The following is a 20,644-nucleotide window of genomic DNA, read 5'->3' as shown; positions in this document are numbered from 1 at the left end:
GAGATCGATATCTCAAAAACGGAAGGACAGACGGACATGGATAAATGGACTCAGCTCGTTACGCTGATTGTTTATATTTACATTTTTAAGGGTCACCCATGTTTTCTTCGGTGTATTACAATCTTCGTGGTAAACTTAATATAACCTTTTCATAGTGTAACTTTTAAAAAATTACAATGCTGGTGATGTAAGTAAGTTGTACAAAAATCATTAAATAGGCTTATTAACATTTACCAGGCATAATCAAATAGTTCTAAACAAGTTCCCATAACAGTAACCGGAAAGAACCTGTGTCTCAGGCTTAGATGATTTTCACCACATGTGATAGCACTGTGAGACATGTCGTATGCTTTTTTTAAGCAAAATAACCATCTTAGTATTGTTAAATATACTGCTTTCACATTTTTAATAATTCTCTAAAATTTGATCTTTGCGGTAAAAAATGTTTCCACCATATTTTTAAAAGTTCAATTCTATGGTTCTGTTTTACCAGTTGTACTTCTTTTTCACCACCTAATTGTCGTTTGCAACACTACTTTTGTGCAACTCTGTTGTTACCGGAAGATAACACTTGATACAATTATTTATTATATTTTAGCCTATAGCTTCTATGTCAAATTATTTACACTTAAAAGAAAAAAGAGTATAACTTCGAACGATTTTTAACATTTTTAAAGCCAAAATTTATTTTGATATTTAGGAATAAAAGAATGGATGCCTTCGCCTTCTTTCGATTTGTTGCAAACGAAATATTATGATATGGCAGCTCTACTTTTATTTCACGAAAAGTGCTTGAGCGAAAACGAAATCGACGAAACTGCTGAGAAACGATTCGATTAGTCGCTCGAAGAAAGTCGGAAGAAGAAAAAGTGTTTTTAAATATAGCTGCAGTAAAATTTAAAAATTTTGGGTGCATTTCCTCTCAGATTGCACTATTTTAATCGACCTAAACAAAGGATTCGCCGCAGAAACGCAAGCAGGCAAAAAACGCTGAAAACATTTCAAGTGCATCGCGATAAGTGACGGTAATTTTCTTCGGAAATAATAGCCCATATACATGTTAGTTACCGGCGTAGTGTTTGTGTGCTGAATTTTGAAAAAGGAAAGAAATCAGTGGAGTGAATGAAAATATTATTTCCTACATTTCAGTCTGAATTTATATGAAAATTAAAAAAACAATTGCATTCAAGTGTTTGTATTGTGTGCAGCAGAGGCAAAAATATATCAAACAACAAGCTGAGTTGAAGCTTAAAACAAAAGCGGTGAATATCCTTATAAATTTCTTTGTGTAGTAAGTGTTTTTGTTTTTGTATGCAGCTAGGTAGGATATATACCTATTTATTTAAGAGATTAGATTATGGGCGGCAGCTTCCTCGCAGAATTTTTATGCCGCCTAATACCGGCTTTGGACTTAGCGTTGCTTCGTTTGCGTCTGCACATAAAAGGGTGTGTGCTCTTTCCAATGGAAAGTTTGGCGAAGGCGACGTCAGCGGCAGTTATATATATGGTTATATTGACAAGAACTATGCAGACGACGTTTGCGCGAACTCCAAACCAGCAACAACAAAGGTTTATTTCGTTTGCGAAAAGCCAAAAAAGATAAGAGAAAAACCAGAAGAGCGCATACAATTCTCGAAGCTGATCGGGTAACAGAGAGCATAATACTCTGTGTGTATTGCAGATTCGATTACTCCCTATAATTTGTTTTGCTGATTATTAAATATAATCATTTTTAAATAGAAGTTAAGTACATATGTAGATCGAATCTAAAAATATTAAAAAAAAAAAAAATAATTAATTGCTACAAAAACGGCGTGAGTAATGTGGTATTTAACTGGTAACACTTCAACAGCGATAAGCGAGCGGTGTTTGTTTGTCATGTTATCGTCGCAAAGTTATAATAACAACAATAAGCGGCCACAATCGCTGAAAACACAGCCAAACCATCAAAAACATTAACTTTTGTTTTTGTTCCGGTATTCAATGTTTATATATAAGTGTCGCTTTGCCGGGCGGTGTTGATGGGGTGGGAGGGTGAAACTATTGGGGCGAAATGAATGGCATATTAATTAGTTGTTATCCATTTTTGTATTCCAGGATATCACTTGAGACAAGTTTCAATCTTTTCAATATTTTGTATAGTATATGATATTTAAAGCACCTTATTTGTATGATTTTATGACAACATCCCAAAAGCGCGTCTATTAGTCATCGTTATGAATCATCATTTGTGTTAGTTTTCAATAATTACTTGATAACATAATTATCACAAGCCGTGAAAATATCAGCAATACAGAATGCACACATTGCAGGATTAAGTACATGTGTGTGTGTAAAGATTGTATGTACATACATACATAGTGTTGCATTCATTGCTATCAGTTAGCCATTATAAAATTTAAATTTTCCAGTCCATTTAAGGTACATTCACTTAATGAACAATGAAACTATACATATTCTCGGTTCGTACTCTTAGTGTTATTTATTTATTTTTGTCGCCTACTTTGCTGGTATAGCGTAGCCGAGACATTCGATTGATTGACCAAGCTTATCCATTTGTCCTTGGGTAGCAGCTTTTTTCAGCGATGCGCCCATTCAACGTTCAATCAACCCTCTGTCGGTATATAAGCAGATATCTACAATGGTAAGCTTAATGACGTTGTTCCCCTAGCTATTGCCATTCCTTACGTCCACAAGAAAAAAGTTCAAAAAAAAAAAAAAAATTAAATAAAAAATCAAAGAAACACACGGTCTAGGTCGGAATTACGACTCTGTCTTTTTCTATATCTGTTTGCACTTCGAAACGATGCCAGTTGCATACACTGCAACGATTCATAGTTTTCTTTGCCGGACACCATGTCCAGCACTTTCTATTGTTACGAATTCGTATGCGTCTTTATCGCTAGCACAGTGTCAACAGAAAGAAAACGCACATAAAATACTAAGCACAAAAAACTCTCCAAAGCTTTAAACTAAACCTAGAATGAAATATAATATAATTGTTAACATATGCATATGAGGATGGAATCAGTGCGAAAAAATGTATATGTGTTGATGTTACTGGCAATTTGCACACTTTTCATATAAGTATTTATACAAAAATATGCGGTAGTACATATGTGTATGTAAATATTTCTATATTCAACGTTAATGATTAGCGATATATGAATACTAAAGAGTTACAGCTCAGCGTGTTGTGACAATTGTGGAGGTGTATATCTGCGCTTTAGTCAACTGGTTGCTAGAAATTAACTGACCTCATTTATACATGGGATCTCCATCAGTCACGCACGCTTGCCCACTTTCCATTTTGCTAAAAGAGAATAGCTTTTTATCTAGGTTTTTATGTTTTTATTTGCAGAGATTTATTTAATTTTGCTTTAGGGCTTGGTATTGATTGAAAAAATGCTGACGGGGAGGAAGCTGTAATATCCAATTTTTAGTAAATAAAATAGTACTAAGTATAACATTTTTTCTGGGATATTTTATTTTTTCTGTAAGTTATTTTTATTTTTCAGAGTTGCAATTTTTTTAATTAAAAAATGTTGTATTAAAAATTAAATTTGTAATTCCGGGTTTGAGCATTGTGATTTTGAATATCTTGAACTAAATTACTTTTTCATTTTAATAGTAATTTAATGAAAATTTATTTTTTAATCTCAAAACTCTTTGATTAAAGATTGAGGAAATATTTTTTAATTAAAAACCTTTAGTAAAAAATGAAAAAAACTATTTTTCAAATTAAATTATGGTATGAAAAAGGGCAAAGAGATAAATTCACTTACATACATATGTATCTTTAACTGAAACACTATAATAAAGAGCAAATAAATATAAAAAAGAGCTATACTATGTTGATATTTTATTGAAAATAAGATTTCCTTTTCAGAAGATAAGATAACTAAATTGACAGAACATGAGGTAAACAAACGCGTAAAAATGTAAATTCTAAAACAATTTCTTTCCCTTTTTTAAATTATAAGCTTGGGATTAATTTGTTCTCTTTCCAGTATTGGAGTAAATAAATTAAAAATGTTTAATTTTAAGCAGAGTACTTGGGTAAACATTTATTGTCATCATATTGGGTATTTATTTACTTTTTTTAATTCAAAATTTTTAATTAACATTTTTGGGTAAAAATTATTTCAAATGTTAAATTATTTTTTGAATGCATTATTTGCGACAAAAAATTACATATGTTTAGATTAAAATACAATTTGAAACCACAATTTAGCTATAATTCATATTATGAAATAATTATGACTTGAATCATTTTTCTAACGACTTCGAAAGTTTTGCTAATAATTTTAATAATATATTTTAATTTTTCTGTTGTTGTTGTTGTTTTAACGGTTATCAGTCCCCGTTAGGATGGTAAGGGTCATGTAGTTGTTGTTGTTGTGTTGTCATCGACGTCAACTAACGTGAGGCCCAGGAAACGTGCTGTTTCGACGGGGTCGGACCAAAGGGAAAAGGGTGTTAGATGTGTGGGGTTGGTAGGGCATGCAAAGAGGTGGTCAGTATCATGCAGAGACTAGTTGCATGCAGGACATACATTGGCAATGTCTGGGTCAATTCTGGATAGGTAGGAGTTTAACCTGCTACAATATCCAGAACGAAGCTGCGCTAGGGTCACTCGCGTTTCTCGCGGCACCTCGAGCTCTTCGTCTGCGATGGGTGGTGGTTTGACTCCAAGAACGCCATTCACAGGAGGGGAATCGGTGAAGGCGTTAATAGCTCCACTGTGAATGGCGGTCAGTAATTGTCGAAAGTCAGTTGCGTCCGAAGTCCGGTCGGCGTACTGTACGACGTCGTCGACATAGTCAAGGAAGGACCTTTTGATGCTCCTAGGAGGCGGTTCCGCTCCAAGCTGATGGCTGCAAAGATGATTTCTACGAAAACATCCCAGCAGGAACTGCTTGGAGAGGAGTTCATTATGCTCCTTACTTAGCATTTAATTTTCCTCAAACCCTTCGGTCCAATTTTTGTATAAGCAATACAAAATTTAAACCACGCTATCCATATAGTTAATAGAATTGTGTGAATAGAAAAAGAGAAGTGCACTTACAGTGGACGCTTGTCGAAATTAAACAGTCGATTGTGTAACAATGAGAAAAAATATTCCTAATAGTTTAAATGTATCTTTTGAAACGGGAGAATGGGATATAGGATGTCATTGCCCATTGCGTCGTTAAACAGGTGCAAAACTCAGGTGCTGCAAGTGAATGACATATCAATCGCTTTGTAGGAAATCATATACTACTAGGTGAAAAATAGTGCTCAAACCAAATGAAATATGCACACACACACCCAGGTTGTATGCTGAGCATTAATCTTCAATCAGTGTCCTACTGTTTTCATGAGAACTCAAAGTGGGAGTAATGCCTGTAGCTGTCTTCCTTACCAAGCCATATGTATCATGAAAATATCCGTTTATATTGCGCCTCTTTCCGCCTGTATTCGTAACTTTTTTTAGTTTTATTTCAGCTTTTCCTCCGCTAAATTATTTAAATTGTGTTCGCCGTGTTGGAAAAGGCCTCAATGCCGCATGTAGGTTGGCTGTTTGACTGGACTGGATGGTGGTACTGGTTGGTTCGTTTTATGTTTTCTTTTCAGCACAAGTGCGACATGAATAGCGAAATCAACTCAGCCGACACAAGCAAGGCATCCAACAACTTGGCAGGAAAACGAACAAATACTACTTCAAGCCGCCAAGCAACTTTTATCTGTTTCCTTTTTACTGATTTTATTGTTATTACCGTACACTTGTCTGATATGTGTGCTTTGTGCGCATTTGTTGTTGTTATTGAAGCATGCAGTATGGTCGATTGTGGTATTCGCTTCATTGTTTAGCGGTGCTCCAGGCTGTTTGGTTATCTTCAAGCAGCCTTATTTGTCTTGTTGTTGTTGCCTTGTGGCTTGCAGCGGCAAACAACACGACGATGACGACGGCATCGCGACAACGACAACTTGTCCAGACTATACTGGTGTCTCCAGTGTCACTGCAGCATGAATGCCAAATACCATGCAATGGCCTTAATAGTGTAATCGTCGAGGAAATTCTTGCAACGGGGCAAACCGTTTGCCTTACAACAACATATGTGTGTATAAATGAAAATTTAGTTAATGTACTATGGCTTGAATCGCAAATTTTTCGGACCAAAAGCAGTTTATACAAGGAGCTAGAAATTGGTAACTTTTTTTCCAACAAATGTTATCACCTTCTTGTTTAATGAACTGAAAATAAACTAACTAACTGCTACTATACATGCAATAGACCTGCATTGTCAAAAATAAATATGAAAACACTTTAGTGTTCACAATCTTGACATATTTACATCTTGACAGCAGAAAAGAGTGCAAAATTCGCTAGCAGAGGAGTACCAAATCAAAGATGTCAGATATAAAGCAAATTTAATGTCAAAAAAGTATATTTTAGGTGATTATAATCACTTGCAAGATAGAAAAACGCACATTTTAGTGTTTTTAAAGTATTTTTATTTAATAGATAATCATGCAACAATAATAGATTTTTTTCGAAAAATGTTGGATTCATATGACTCCGTAGGCGATCTCCAGTAGAACTTCCAAAGCAAGATACCTGCGGTGAGAATTTTTTTCTTAAAATTATCTAAAGTCCAAAAAAATATCTTACAATAGTTGAATACAGTTAATGATCGAAGGTCTAATCAAAAATTTGATTTTTGACAAATTGGTGGTTTCCCAAAAAAGGAATTTTTTGTGAAAAAGTGTGGCTTAACAAGTCGAAATTATCATCAAAAACTCCTATCATTATCTGACAAACATATGTAAGAAGTTCGTGTGTAAATTTCAAATGGATCCAAATTTTCTTACAAATACACTCATATCTCCGAAACTAATTGCCGGATCAGCTTCAAATTTTCGGGGAATATTTTCAAAAATATGAAAATAAAACGATTAAAAAAAGCATTTTTTTGAAATTTTAATCATATAACCCTTTAAAATAACCTTTAAACGATATTTAGTTTAGTATCAAGGACTTTGAATTCAATTTAATAATGTGTATACTAATTAAGTTCATTATTTTTACTTATTCCTCAAATACATATATATTCATATTTCTATGTTTTGAATATCAGCATGCCACTTTGTTTCAAAGTGTTTACCGTACTTCCAGTACGAACTCATCTTGCCTGATAGCTGCATAAATGTCATCAATGGAGCAGAAGACAGTTGCCAAGTTTTTCTCAATATTTTTTGTTTTGTTTGCTGTTTTTGCTGATTGCATTGCTGCCATTGCCGCTTTCGCAGATGTCTTTATCCATATATCCACGTAGGAAAGATTGCCTTCCTTATATGTACATATTTTGTGGCCTCTGTTAAATGTTTTTCGCTCTTTTATTGTACATATGTATTATTGTATTTTCTTCATTTTTTAACTTCCGCTGCAGTATGCAACAAAGCGTAACCGATATTGCACCGAACTTGCGAGTCCACAGTCAACAGTAGCCGCAAACAAAAAATGTGCATAGGGACCCCCTGGATTTTGACATTTTGTAGTTGATTGCCAGCCGTTGCGCTTGTGTGATGGAATATTTATATATGTATATACATATTTTATAAAAATGAAGTGACACATTCGTTCCTGTAAACCGCAGAAGGGTACGAGAGAGCACATCGTTAATAAGTACACCGGAATGATTGGTGAGCACTGATTTCCTTGAGTCAGTTGGACTCAGACGGAAGGAAAGAAATGTGTGCACTGTGAGAATAACGAAATTGCGTTACCGGGTCTGATCCCGATGTGTCGTGGGACTAATTAAGTATCCTTCAAAGCTTAACAATCTAAAGCTGCATTGATTTGGGTCAAAAATGATTTAAAATTCAATTTCCCCAAAACTAATTTTTTTTATTTTTACTGAATGCATAGTTGACCAAATGCTTTCCAATGACTCTGTCCACTAGGCAGCATTCTTGAAAGTTTTAGACCCGGAACGAATCCGCAATTTTTCTTGGCAAAATCTCTCAAAATTATTTGGGGAGTGTTTTTTGACTATTTTCTATAACAACATTCAAACACTACTGATACTGGAGTACCGACCTCAAGTTTTGTCCTTTTCTTGTGCTTAATGCCCTCAAACTTATTTAACCTTCGCACAAGCAGTATTAGACTCTCATTCGGCTAACAAGTTACAAGAATAGCTCGAAATCCTAAATGATAAATGAAGATATAGTTGTGACGGTGGTGATTCGAGTGTCCGTCGATTTTGCCAGCTATATGACATTGGTTTTGGCTATTTAATTGGTGGTGGCAGCAAAGAATTCTTGACCGCTTTTTGTTGCAACACAGCAGCTCAACAAATATCTACTTTGTGTATCTAATTTTGAGCAACTCGGCATTTGCTACTTGGCTCGCTTGGGCGGAAACGTAGTGTTTTCAACAGCTTCTGGTGGTGATCGTCGTGGTGGTGGTGGTGGTAGTACACATAGTGCTGATAGTGTATTGGGGTTCACAATGTCGACTCTTCTCATTTGTACTGCTCCGCGTTAGCGGTGGTGGCATAATTCACACTTGTCCGCCACTTACCAACAAATACCAAAATAAACGCGAAAGGCAGAGCAAGTTGCGAGCAACCCTCTTCGAAACCGGTGGGCTCTAGTGGTGGCATTGTATCCATATTTGGTTATTTCAACTATACAGCATATTCGTCGAAGTGTTTTGCCCTGCATTGCTGCTTGGACGTGTTTATTTGTTTTTGTGTGTTTTCTTTTGCTTTCTCATTTTCTTTGCACCGGCTACTGGGCCGCTGCATTTGTTTTGCCTTCAGGAGAGAGCGTTGGAAAGTAAAAGAAAAATACGCTCAATGTTTGTTGCAAGCGTCGTACGCTCGTGTTGCTTGTGGCGCCTTGCTTCCACCTACACAGTAAACGGAATTTTTATTTTTGATTCACTAGCTCGGCTCAGTTGGTTTTTTATTCCGCTTGATGGCGACATTAATTGAGTTTTAACGCATACAATACATTATTATTATAATTTTATATAAGCGTTTGTTGTTGTTTTGTGATTGAAATGCATTTTGGCGTGAGGAATGTGCGTTAGTTGCCTTGAACCATGTGAATAGCATTAATATTTTAATTGGTAAATTATTTTAGTTGTGTCATCCAGTGCTTTGATGAAAATATTAGGAATAATTCAAAATGGGACAGAAAACAGTGCCAACTTGAACTTGTGAGATTGTGTTAGGCACAAGTTTTTTGTGGAATAATTTTGGTACCGGGATATAAATGTGTAAACAAACAGATGTTAGTGAATTGTGGCCACTTTATTGTACTTTTCTATTTATATTTATTTTAATGGTTTTCCATATAAGAATTTGATTTTGACCAACCAGTTTGTATGACAGCTATATGGTAGAGAACTCCGATTTAAACAATTTCTACGGAGATTATACTTTTGCCTTGAACATTAGTCCCGGCCAAATTTCGTTAAGATATCTTGTCAGATACAAAAGTTTTCTACCGTATACACTTACTGCTTTTTGATCGATAAGTTTGTATGGCAGCTATATGTTATAGTGGTCCGATATCGCGGTTCTGACAAAGTTAATATATCCTGTACAGGGTATAATTACTATTTATTTAATCTAACATCAATAATCAATCATAAATTTTGGTATTAAACTTTTAAAACCCTTAAAGCAGAAAAAAATTGTTTAACTAATTTTTAACCTAAAAAATTTTCGCTTGTAGTAAGCATAAAACTACGAATAAAATTTAAAATATGAAATTTATTTTTTAAAATACGACAAAGAAAGCTCATTTTTTAAACTACACTTTTTGGTATCCATAACCGTTATATTTTTTAAAAGAAAATTTCTATATTCCTTTAATTCGCAGGTATAATACAATCAAATTGCCAAAGTCATCTATTGACTGTTTAAGCTACCATCAAGATGGCGTGGCGCTTTAAAGCATCCAAATACAAGAATGCCGCACCGATCGTCCCGAAGCCGGAGGCATGCATACGTGACATCTGTGTGGGATCGTATCAGACCTTCGGCAATAATATTGCGGCTTCAGCCGCTTTTATGGCCTTCAATTGGGAACACACGGGTTCGAGTGTTGCTGTGCTACCATTAGACGATTGCGGGCGCAAGAGCAAAATAATGCCATTATTACATGGTCATACAGATACTGTAACTGATTTAGAATTCTCACCCTTTCACGATGGACTCTTGGCCACAGCGTCACAAGATTGCCTCGTTAAAATCTGGCATATACCGGAAAAGGGGCTGGAGGCATCACTTTCCGATCCCGAATGTGTGTTTTCACACAAGCAACGTCGCGTAGAGACTGTCGGGTTTCATCCAACAGCCGATGGTTTGCTACACTCCACCGCTGTCGGTTGTGTGACACTCTTCGATATAACAACACAAAAGGAACTTTTCTGTAAGTATTGAAGACTGAAGTTATATTTGTGGTTAATATTATACTTTATTTATCTCTTCTATTTTTTTGTAGCTAATAATGAACATCCCGAGGTCATACAGTCGGTAAGCTGGAAACAGGATGGCACAACACTTGCTACTAGCTGCAAGGATAAGAATGTGCGCATATTGGATCCACGCATTGCTGACTCGCCCATACAAATGGTCGCAGAGTCACATCAGAGTATTAAGGATTCTCGTGTCGTATGGTTGGGCAACCAGACGCGTATACTGACCACCGGTTTCGATTCCGCACGTTTGCGTCAGGTTATCATACGTGATTTGCGTAACTTTTCAGTGCCGGAGAAGACATTGGAGCTCGATTGTTCCACCGGTATACTTATGCCACTGTACGATCCCGACACAAATATGTTATTCCTTGCTGGAAAGGGTGACACAACCATTAATTATCTAGAAGTGAGCGACAAAGATCCCTACCTGACTGAAGGTCTGCGTCACACCGGCGAACAGACCAAGGGTGCTTGTTTGGTACCAAAGCGCGCGCTTAAAGTAATGGAAGGCGAAGTGAATCGTGTGCTGCAGTTAACTTCCAACATGGTTATACCCATTATGTATCAGGTGCCACGGAAGGTAAGTTAAACTTAGAAAGAAGAGTAAAGCGTATAATATTTTTTAATGTTTCTTAAATCCCCGCAGACTTATCGCGATTTCCATAGCGATCTCTACCCGGAAACCACGGGCTACAAGACCGAACTCACGGCCAGCGAATGGTTCGGTGGCGCCAATATGCCTGTGCCAAAGATGAGTTTGGATCCCGCAAAGCGTGAACTGGGCGACTCACCAATAATTGTAAGTAAATATAGTGTTGTAACGGTTAGTTAGGCGTATTTACAAAAATGTACAAACATACACAATTCGATTTTCCACTATGCATTTAACTTTGCTCTGTGTCCACCATTCGTACTCATTTTTTGTCTTGTTTCCAATCTCTATTTCTATCTACAAACATTTAAATTAACTGAATATATTCGAATCGCCATAACGGACACTACCTCAATCATTAGGTACATCGTGGTAATTTGAGTGATTTAATTAAAAATATTGAAAACAAAAAAGTATGCAACAAAACACCAACCCTAAAATCGCCTAACAATGCGATGGTCTCAAGTAATGTGTTGCAACAACAACGCAACGGTAATGGCAACAAACATTTCTCAATGAAAACAAGTATAGAAAATGAAAAGGACGATAGCGAAAAAGCGCGTTTGCACGACAGCAACGCCAGCGAAACGGAAAAAGCTGAGGAGCAAATTGGTACCGTGGGATTTACTAAATCCGAATTGCTACGTAAATTCGACAACAAATATAAAACTGATTCAGAGAAGGATGGCAAAGATACGGAATTGATGCGACGCTTTAGTCGCGAATCACCTGCTGATGAGTCAACCGGCAGCAGTGAGGATGCCTCAATTGCAAATGCGGCAGATTTATCATCGCCACAGCAGCAGCAACGTGAACGCGAGGGCAGTAGTGGCAGCGTTGGTAGCGGTGTAACCTCACCACCGCGTCCGATGCCGCGTACTTCGCGTAATAATTCTCTAGGCGATGCAGCCACAACTGCTGCACTCGCAAGTGGTGGTGGTGGTGATGAGGTTATGCCGCGACCACGTCCACGCACCACGGCTGCAGCCGCTTACAAGGTGTGCAGGTTTTTTGCTGTGAAGAATGTAACTGATAATTTATTATCACGGATCAGACCGAAGTGCAGAGTTGTAATAAGAGAGAAAACAAGAGCGAAAGAAATTTTGCGGAGAGGAAGAAAATGAGAGCGCATAAAAGACTAGAAAAGTGAGGTTAATTACAAATAAAAATTGTTAGTTTTTGTTGTAGCAGCACTAATTTGCGAAACCTGTGAGGGTTACAAATACCCAAATACCTGTATATGTTGTATTTGAAATTTGTGAGAAAAGTAAATCTTCTATAATAGAGAGAGTAATCTTTTATAAGACTTCAGTGTGTCTAAAAGTGTTTTTTTTTCCAAGGGATAGAATGACAAGGGCACGGGCTGTTTTTTTTTGTTGTTAAGTATATCATGTATAAATTATAGTTGTTGTCGTTGGCGTCCTGTCACCATTCGTCTCGAAATTTGTATGTGTATATTGCCACTATGATATTTTTCATTCTATGTCAACGCATTTGTGGAAACATTCCACAAAAAATATTTCCAAATAGTTGATCTTGTTGTTGTAGCGGCAGAAAACGTTTCTGAAATCATTTTGAGAAATGGTGCCGAGTTGACAGTCCTTAGCCAAATAATTTTTAGATACTAGTGAATAGTCAGCTGTAAACTTATATTGTACCGGCTAAGTATAGTGGCTCACTTGACTCTCTACTTTATTGTAACTGCACTTCCGTCTGAAGAAGTTTGTAGGCTTGAACCTGATTATTGCTATAATTTCTGTTCTTTTGACATTTTCAGTTCTTCAATTACGTTTTGTGTCGTTGTTGCACTGTTTTTTTTTATAATTTTGTTGTGGTTATATTTGCACATGCACCAGTAACAATATTTCCATTTGTTGTTTGCTTATCCGCTCATGTGTTGTTGTTTTTTTTTAATATATGGTGGTCTATTTGTTTTGCTGTGAATTTTCACCTGTTCTTTCATTTCTTATTTACCTTTACCTTTGATTTATTTAAAATTTTCATTGTCACCTTTATCACAACACATGCCCCAATCATTTTCGAAGCAATATTATGCCTAAATTATATATAATTTTTATTGTGTTTTTGTTCACCCAGCCACGCCTTGGACCCAAACCATTTTCCAGCAATTCCGGCGATGTTTCGTTCGACAAAGTTTTCGCTGTGCCAGTTGCTCCTGGTTCTCAGGAAAATATACATCATGCTTCTACCGCAGGATCGGCTGACAACGGTGGCGATAGTTTTGTTGCGCCAGCACCACCTGCCCCACTGGCGGCCACAACACCAAACAAACCCGATCTGATTGTGGAGATCGAAATTAAAAGTGAGTTGAAGAATTTTTAATTTAATCTTTTTATTATTGTAACTTATACTTTTTATTTCGCCAACAGAACCCAATGCTGATAATGCCGGCGACAGCAGCGTACAGAAATCTCTGTCGACTTCTGAGCGTCGCAAGGTATGCAAAAAGTTGTCAAAATATAACAAAATTATTCAAAAATCCTAAATTTTTTACTTATGACTTATTAACCAAATTGTGAAATTAATGTATTAACTTTACAAACTAACTCTAAACTAACTAATTTTAAATATGCTAACCTAATTAATTCTTTCCTTCAATTGCTAACCATATTTCGGCAACAAACATATACACACACTCACTCACTACAACACAGTCCTCGGCTGATGCTGATGAATCGCCCGATAAGGTTACTGCTTTTTACCTTTATCTTTGTCGATTTTATTTTTGTTTTAAGTTGAATGGAAAATAAATGTTAACCCTTTTTATTTAGATTTTCGAGCAAACACATTCGGAGTCTTCGGAGAACTCTACGGAAGGTGATGATAAACCTGATGCGGAATTGCGTCGTTTCTCGGCTGCGCGAAACAGTATTGCCGAAAGGCGTCGCTTGTATGAGAGCCGTTCGAAGAGCACGGTCGAGGAGAAATCGCAATCGCCAGTGCCACTGTAAGTTTGAGCCTAAAACGAAAATTTTAGTTAGCTGATCTTAGATTTTAGTTGAATAACAATAAATTAGTATTTGATTGTTGATTTTTATACCCTAGAAGTTCTGGAGATCATAAAATATGTATATGAAGTGATCAGTGTTCAGATTGGATCATTGCGATAAGACAAAGATCTTTTTATACTCCTTTATGCTCTGAGAAATGCCCCTTTAAGAGTATTACAGCTTCGGTGCAGCCGAAGTTAACGTTTTTCTTGTTTCTTATTTTTTTACGCAAACGCTGTTTTTTCGTTTTTCAGACGTCGCGAACTCTCCAAGGGCGAACCATTTAAACCACAACAACAGGCCAATTTGGTCACGCCAACAGGCGATGTCAAACGTATTTCTGCACCCGAGGGTAAACTCTTAGAAGAGCGTCGTCGCAATGTCACAACAACTGTGGATGGTGGCGCTGCCATTAAGAAGTCTGCAACTGAAGCGGCAATAACCACCACACACAAACGCACTTCGACTGTTTTCGGCAAAGTTTCGAAATTCCGTCATCTTAAAGGTACGACCGGTCACAAATCCACACACATTGAGAATCTACGCAATCTCAGTCGTCAGATACCAGGTGAATGTAACGGCTTTCATGCCAACCACGAACGTGTCGCTGTGCCCTTATCGGGTCCTGGCGGTAAAATTGCCATATTCGAGTTAAGCCGTCCGGGTCGTCTACCCGACGGTGTTATACCATCTTTGGTTAACGGCAGCAACATAATGGATTTCCAATGGGATCCATTCGATTCGTCACGTTTGGCTGTGGCCTGTGACGATGGCATAGTTAAGTTGTGGCGTATACCAGAAGGTGGACTCAATGAGCCAACGAACACGCCGGAACGTGAACTCATTGCACATTTGGATAAGATTTACTTTATACGCTTTCATCCGTTGGCCGAAGATGTGCTCTTAACGGCCAGTTACGATATGACAATTAAATTATGGGATTTACATACTTTGGAAGAAAAAATACTATTAACCGGTCACACCGATCAAATATTCGATTTGGCCTGGAGCCCTTGCGGTAAGATGGCCGCCACCGTGTGCAAAGATGGCAAATTACGTGTCTACAATCCACGCAAGTCGGAGACGCCCATACGTGAAGGCAATGGTCCTGTGGGTACGCGAGGTGCACGTATCACTTGGGCGCTGGAGGGTCAATATATCGTTTGCACTGGCTTTGATAAGTGAGTACAAGCATTTATAATTGGGTGCAATAACACACACATATACATACATATATAAAGTATTTTTATAATCCATAATTTTCCATTTTTCTTTTGTAGAGTTTCGGAGCGCCAAATAAGCGTATACAATGCACAAAAGCTGAATGCACCATTGAATACGGCCAGTCTAGATGTCTCGCCATCCATACTGATACCTTACTATGATGAGGACAGTTCGACATTGTTTGTGACGGGCAAAGGTGACTCGACCATTTACTGCTATGAGATTACGGATGAGGAGCCATACATTTGTCCTTTATCGCATCACCGTTGCACATCACTGCATCAAGGTTTGAGTTTTCTCACCAAAAATCATTGTGACGTTGCGAGTGTGGAATTTTCGAAAGCGTACAGATTAACTAACACGACTATTGAACCGCTGAGTTTCACTGTGCCACGCATTAAGGTATGTGTTATAGATCTTGTTTAGCTCGCAAATAGTGGTAGTACTTACAGCCATTTTTTGGTTTTAGAGCGAACTATTTCAAGACGATCTTTTTCCGCCAACACGCGTCACATGGAAGCCCACACTGTCTGCGGATGAATGGTTTGCATGCAACGATAGGAAAGCGACTAAGTTGAGTCTGCAGCCTGAGGGCATGGAAGCCTGTAAGTGTTCTTCGCAATATTTAATATTAATTTCTTTCTAAGATCCTAATCTATCTAATCCTTACACAATTTATTGATTTTTCTTTTCAAGTATCATCCATTCAGCAAGTCGCCCCCGCTAAGAAGATAGAGCATGCGGGCAATGGCAGTAGTGGAGGCGCAATGACTCGAGCGGAATTCGAGAAGAATAAACAACAAGAGGTGAGTAAATGATATAGAAGCTGTGTTCATTATACTCTGAAGATAAGTTTGCCACGAAGTTTGTGAAGAAAGAAAAATCGGATCGATCAATATGAGAAATCAGCGTAACGAGCTGAGTCGAAGTTGTTAATTTGTCTAAACCTTCGATATCGTACTACTATGGCACATTCGCAAACTGGACAAAGGAGTACAGATTTGACTTTAATACTGCAGTCGATGGCAATAATACTTTCGACCAACCGTGCTCCTTCACACGAACCGCTATTATTGCCAAGTACAGAGCTGCAACAAAGTCCTTAAGTCGCTAGTCGGCAGCACAGAAAAGACAAAGAAACGTTGTTGGCAAAATAAAAGGCCATCGGCCGGCCGGTCCTTAACTACTGGTCGCCTGGATGCAGTGAAACGCATATGAGGAAGCTGCAAACATGTCAAAACACTGCATTCCACACTACGACGAGATGTCTATTGATGTCTCCCATTGAACATCTGCATTGTAAGTCTCGTATGCTCCCAATTAAGGAGCATAATGAATTCCTCTCCAAGCGGTTTATGCTGCTTTCGCAAAAATCATCCCTGCAGTTACCTGCGTGGAGGCGAACCGTCTCCTGGGAGCATCAAGAGGTTCTTCTTCAACAACGCCGACTACATAAAACAATACACCGAGCAGACTTCGGACACAACTAACTTCAGACATACACTGACCGCCATTCACAGTGGAGCCGTTAATACCTTCACTGACTCCCTCTTAGTGAATGGCGTACTTGGAGTCAAACCACCACCCATTGCAGACGAAGAGCTAGAGTTGCCGCGAGAAACGAGAGTGACCATTGCGCAGCATCGTTCTGGATACTGTAGACGGTTAAACTCCTACTTATCCAGAACAGACCCTGTCATATCAAACATATGTAGGTCCAGTGTGCAATGAGTCCCTGCATGGCACTATCCACCTCTTTGCATGTGCTAACGCTACACATCTGACACCCTTCTCCTTTTGTTCCGACCCCATCGAAACAGCACGTTTCCTGGGCCTACCGTTGGATGACGTCGATGATGACTTATCTAATTCTTAGCATCCTAACGGGGACTAGCTACCCGTTACAACAACAACAACCATTGTAGCCTATAGCTGTCATAAACTGATCGATCAAAATCGAGTTGTTTAACTGCTAGATTAAATATCAATGTATAGAATGGCCACTTCTAGTTTTTTCTTCTTAAATGGGCTGCGATAGAAATTACTCTAACTAAGAATTCATATTTCTCTCTCTTTTTCAGATTCAAAAGTCAGTCAGTGCCCGCTTGGAGTACAATACCAAACTGGAGCAGGACGACATGGAAGGTGTGGATGAAAATGAGTGGCAAGAGGATTAAACATTTTGTCACAAGCAAAAAGAAAGCAAAACCAGTCAGTGTGCAACTAAGCGCTGGCATTTAGCAGTATATTACATTAAGTTAATGTTTATGAGCGTAAATGAGTATGGAGCGTGCATACCATTAGATAACTTTTATATGTATGCCTAAGACATACAGACAAATATATATATTTTTTAAAACGTATTTAGAAATTATATTCGTTTTCACAGTACATTCTCAGTTAGAACATTCGAAGCATTTATAATTACATACAACAGTATAACGTCAAATAATTATGCTAAAAGAAAAATTTCATAATACCACTTCCAATAGGAATTGCAACGACATTCGAAAAAAAATCAATCAGTTATATTAAAAACTAAACACTTCCAGGGACAAAATTTACATTACAATGCAAAAAGAACAAAGGTATATAACGCAAAAGACTGCATATAACTGTATTTTAGTTAGTTGGGAAATATTTATGTGAACCGTGAACTTCCTCTTTTATTATAAACTAAATTTATAATTAATGAAACTTAAGCATATTTTTATTAATACTCTATATTTGCCAAAAAAGAAATTCGAACACCAACTCGATGCTAACATTCCACAAGAAAAATTAATTATTAAATATGTTTTTTAATGATTTATAAACGCGTTGTTTACTAAAAAAAAGCGAAATATGTTAAACTGAAATTTGAGGTTATAAGTGAGAATTTTTTAACGCAAAATTGAAGAAGACATTCGACTATCGTATTTAGTTTTATTTGAAGGAAAATGTCTAATTAAAACTGTTGCCATAAGACATGCAAATTCCTCTTGATTATTTACAAATATATAATGACTTTATAATTAAATGGATATTTAAATATATACATGTATGTGTAGTGGATATACTGTGAAATATGCATCTATACATACCGTAATTAAGGCATACAAATTTATGTAATCTATTTTATAACTGATAACTAATGAAATGATTATGATGATTATTATTATAATGACAAAGCTGATGTGACAACTTTTTTCTCTTTAACATACACACATATGTATTTATGTTTATTATCTTATATAATTATCTGTAAATTAATAATTTATAATAACATAAACTACAAAAACATGACAAATTATGTTACAAAAAAACTTTTGCTCTCTAGTCTTCGGGTAAAGAATATATATGTATGTACATATATATATTTCGTTTTTGGAAATTTAAAAACTTTCTGCTGGACTACTCGTAAATACTACCTTCAAACAATCAAGCGATAAATGAACCGTTCAATATGCAATTTTCAGCGGCAACATTACTTGTTTGTAATATTTTATGGGTATTGTGCTTCAGAAAGGGAAGGTAAAGAGAATGGACATAGTTGAAATAAAAAGTGCACAAAAGCCGCTTGAAATTTAAAGGAGTTTAGATTCGTTATTTTTTATATTTCAAATATTTCTTACTTCAAATTTTTAATATTTAATTTGATTTTTAATTAAATTTTTTTAAATAATTTTTTTTTAATTAAATGTTTTTTAAATAAATTTTTTGGATACTTTTTTTTAATTTTTTTTTAATAAATTTTTTGAATACTTTTTTAAATTTTTTTTTAATAAATTTTTTAATTTTTTTTAAATAAATTTTTTGGATACTTTTTTTAATTTTTTTTAATTTTTTCTTAATTTTTTTTTACATTAATTTTTTATTTGGTTTTTATTCTATTCCTGTTAAATTTTTTTATATTTGTATTCCATTTTACCCCATTAACGGTCATCTCTCTCGGCCGGTAGTGCCAATCTTCAAAACCCTGCAATTTTCTCATGCAAAATTAAATATAAAAACCTTCAGCTGCTTAGAGGTTATGTAAGCAACTCCATCTGTCCGTAATGAAAGTGTCGTTAGGTTCTTATTATTGCTTTTAAAATTTTGTGATAATAAATTACACATTGTATTGTACACATTTTGTGTCGACTGATGAACACAGCATATTAAAAAAAATAAATTTCTTTCTAAACATAACATCTCAATGTACAGCACAATGTCCTATAGAATATTACTCAACAAGTTAATGTTGTTGCTGTGAAAGCAATACTAAAATATATACTTAAAAAAAAAGAAAACAAATCGCTGCAAACGAAAAGACTTCAATAAAATATTGCCATAATGTTTACATAAATTTTTATACCAGAAAAAATTAAAATTAAAAAGTATTTTGAAAATCTAACAAGTATTTACACTTATTGAGAATTCAGAAAATAACGTACGTTTACCATAATGAATAATGTGATCACAATAACAGTGTCACACTTATAGATACATATTAAAGCAACAACTCAGGCCCACAATATTGGTGCTGGTCGTCGTTCTTACGCAACTTATCGAATAAATAAGGAAAATAAACACATTTACTAAACTTTTAACGACAACAACCGCATACACACTTATAAAGAAGCAATGATATGGATGTCAGCAATAATTTAAGACATACAACCCAACATACATACATACATCAGTAATGATATATTGAACGCGCATAAGCTAATGACAATTGGAAAAAAAACACCAGTAGTTTTAGTATAACAACAATAAATACGCAACATTTACAACCGCGCCCCTCCGCCCCAATTGACTCAATAACACGGAAACTAATGAATAATAATCGTAAAATTAAGTAAGCAAAACCTTAATAAAAATTTGCGCCCGTTGCAGATAATTAATTTTGATCACGCAATGTTTTGCAATTATTTTTGATATTATGTAAAAATATGTAGAATAATAATTTTAAAATTCATATTCTAATATAACGGGTATTTGAATATTTTTTTATGTTTTTTAAATATATATTTTGTAATATTCGTCCTTTTGTAACAACTATACATTAATAAACAATTTTTGCTTTAATATTTGACAAGATTTCAAAAAAACTTCAATAAAGTCATTTTCAAAAAATAGTTTTGAAACAAAAGAGCAGACTCATCACATAAAAAATAAGAAAAGTAAACACAATATTTATTAAGCATATTAATAATAACAATATTTTATAATATCAATATTAATTTTTGAGTATTAAGTAATAATAAAATAAATATATTTATATATCCAAAAACAAACATTTTTAATTGGAAA

General features: G+C 35.8%; 1 protein-coding gene across 7 annotated transcripts; it reads left to right on the top strand.

Moving 5' to 3' along the window:
• Window positions 1–847: 847 nt before the first annotated feature.
• Window positions 848–20,060, top strand: LOC126759702 (coronin-7). 7 transcript variants are annotated; one of them, XM_050474726.1, is made up of 15 exons: window positions 848–1,025; window positions 1,150–1,262; window positions 9,880–10,431; window positions 10,504–11,060; window positions 11,127–11,279; window positions 11,495–12,130; window positions 13,230–13,455; window positions 13,523–13,590; window positions 13,808–13,840; window positions 13,925–14,100; window positions 14,398–15,324; window positions 15,424–15,769; window positions 15,837–15,972; window positions 16,064–16,173; window positions 17,449–20,060. In XM_050474726.1, the coding sequence occupies exons 3-15, from the start codon at window positions 9,936–9,938 to the stop codon at window positions 17,542–17,544; spliced, it is 3,960 nt and encodes a 1,319-aa protein (XP_050330683.1). In that variant the 5' UTR covers window positions 848–1,025; window positions 1,150–1,262; window positions 9,880–9,935; the 3' UTR covers window positions 17,545–20,060. The 7 variants fall into 7 exon arrangements, with proteins under 7 accessions (XP_050330683.1, XP_050330684.1, XP_050330681.1 ...); XM_050474727.1 differs by lacking the exon at window positions 1,150–1,262; XM_050474724.1 differs by having other exon boundaries at window positions 848–1,262.
• Window positions 20,061–20,644: the final 584 nt, after the last annotated feature.

This window comes from Bactrocera neohumeralis, chromosome 5 (assembly GCF_024586455.1).
Source record: "Bactrocera neohumeralis isolate Rockhampton chromosome 5, APGP_CSIRO_Bneo_wtdbg2-racon-allhic-juicebox.fasta_v2, whole genome shotgun sequence".
Lineage (NCBI taxonomy): Eukaryota > Metazoa > Arthropoda > Insecta > Diptera > Tephritidae > Bactrocera > Bactrocera neohumeralis.
This window is presented reverse-complemented; position numbering and strand designations above follow the sequence as displayed.